This window comes from Lactuca serriola, chromosome 3 (genome assembly GCF_051521515.1).
Source record: "Lactuca serriola cultivar US96UC23 chromosome 3, Lser_US96UC23_V15, whole genome shotgun sequence".
Lineage (NCBI taxonomy): Eukaryota > Viridiplantae > Streptophyta > Magnoliopsida > Asterales > Asteraceae > Lactuca > Lactuca serriola.
Window position 1 is genome coordinate 41,385,684 of NC_136410.1, and position 2,013 is coordinate 41,387,696.

The 2,013-nt window shown below is 37.1% G+C and overlaps 1 protein-coding gene across 1 annotated transcript; it reads left to right on the forward strand.

Annotated features, from left to right (window-relative positions):
• The first annotated feature begins 239 nt into the window (after positions 1-239).
• Positions 240-1,758, forward strand: LOC145094374 (vignain-like). The gene is made up of 3 exons (XM_079032599.1): positions 240-946; positions 1,025-1,165; positions 1,262-1,758. Exons 1-3 carry the CDS (start codon positions 272-274, stop codon positions 1,514-1,516), a joined length of 1,071 nt encoding a protein of 356 aa, XP_078888725.1. The 5' UTR covers positions 240-271; the 3' UTR covers positions 1,517-1,758.
• The last annotated feature ends 255 nt before the right edge of the window (positions 1,759-2,013 follow it).

Here is a 2,013-nt window from a genome sequence, read left to right on the forward strand (position 1 = left end):
CGATCTACAAAATGTCTGCTGCTTTTCCTAGTAAGAACAAAAAATCCTGCTAAAAATAGCATCCGCTTTATCCTTTTCAATAACAAACCCCTCATGCATGATACTATATATATATATATATATATATATATATATATATATATATATATATATATATATATATATATATATATATATATATATATATATATATATATATATATATATATATATATATATATATGAAGTTTACAATTCATTTCCTACATGAAATATATATTACAATTAAGATATGGAAATGAGGAAGGTTTTCTTGATATTTCTTTCTTTTGCTGTGTTTATGGTAGTGGCGAATTGCATTGATTTCACTGAAGAGGACTTGACGACAGACGAGAGCCTGTGGGACTTATACGAAAGATGGAGGAGCCACCACACTGTGTCACGTGACCTCGGCGAGAAAAGGAAACGATTCAACGTCTTCAAATACAACGTCCAATACATTCACAAAGTCAACCAGATGGACAAACCTTACAAACTAAAGCTCAACAAATTCGCCGACATGACCAACCACGAGTTCAAAACCGGGTTCGATTCAAAGATCCAACACTTCCGAGCACTCAAAGGCGAAAGGCGCACCACCCCATTCCGCCATGAGAAAACCACCGACCCACCACCGTCGATTGACTGGAGGCAATACGGGGCAGTCAACCCTGTCAAGAACCAAGGCCGGTGTGGTAGCTGCTGGGCGTTTTCGACAATTGTCGGGGTGGAGGGTATTAACAAAATCAAGACGAATACTCTGGTTTCTTTATCTGAGCAAGAACTTGTCGATTGTAATTCTGATAACCATGGATGCGAAGGAGGGTTCATGGAAGACGCATACGAGTACATCAAGGAAACCGGTGGGGTTACAACCGAGCAAATCTATCCTTACTTTGCACGTAACGGGCTTTGTGATATATCAAAGGTACAAACAAATTTCAAAAATTTATAAACAAGTGGAAATAATGAAATGGATATAACGTTTGATCATCAAATCATGCAGAGAAACTCGCCTGTGGTAAAAATCGATGGTTTTGAAAACGTACCGAAGAACGACGAGACGGCGTTGTTGAAAGCTGTAGCGAACCAGCCGGTGTCGATTGCTATTGACGCGGGTGGTCTTAATTTCCAATTCTATTCCGAGGTGAGAACTTCTATTTCTAATTCCATTCCGAGGTAAGATTGTTGATTGTTGATTGTTGATTGTTGATGAGTGATGCCGTGATGGTGTGTTTTGTAGGGGGTTTTTAATGGAATCTGTGGCACGGAGTTGAATCATGGTGTGGCGATTGTGGGGTATGGAACGACTCAAGAAGGGACGAATTACTGGATTGTGAGGAATTCATGGGGAAGTGGGTGGGGTGAGCAAGGTTACATTAGGATGCTGCGAGGGTTTAGTGAACCCGAGGGGTTGTGTGGGTTAGCCATGGAATGCTCGTATCCTATAAAGGTGTCATCGGATAATCCAAAAAGTGTGTCTAAAGATGAGCTCTAGAACCATAACCTATGAAGTATGAAGTATGAACCATCTTCATATACTTAGCCAAGTCTTGTTTTTCGGATTGTACTGTTTTTTCTTTGTGAGAATAAGAAAGCATGAATAAAAATTTGAAAGTTAATTTTATAGCGTATCCCTAATGGTTCTGTATATCTTTTGCGTTAATGGTGAGTGTATGAAACATATGCCGTTTTATATGAATGAGATGATATATATAATAATACACAATTTGAATTGTAGTTTTCGAGGTTACCTTTTCGGAATACTAAAATCCTTGTGCAAACTTATGGTAGGATCAGATTTTGGTTACAGGTGATTCAATACAAATCAGGATGATCTAATTTCAAGATAGAAATATAGAAAATTTTGTATATGTCCTTACTAAACATTTAAATATCGTATTTGTCTGACTTAAACTATAAATATCGTATTTGCCCTAATTAATCTTTTAAAATATCGTATTTGCCCTAATTAATCTTTTAAAATACCAATCA

Bases quoted from the DNA above. Each gene is read 5' to 3' on its own strand.
- LOC145094374 (XM_079032599.1), top strand. From the start codon at position 272: ATGGAAATGAGGAAGGTTTTCTTGATATTTCTTTCTTTTGCTGTGTTT. The intron at 947-1,024 runs GTACAAACAAAT...CAAATCATGCAG, and splicing joins GGCTTTGTGATATATCAAAG to AGAAACTCGCCTGTGGTAAA. The intron at 1,166-1,261 runs GTGAGAACTTCT...TGTGTTTTGTAG, and splicing joins ATTTCCAATTCTATTCCGAG to GGGGTTTTTAATGGAATCTG.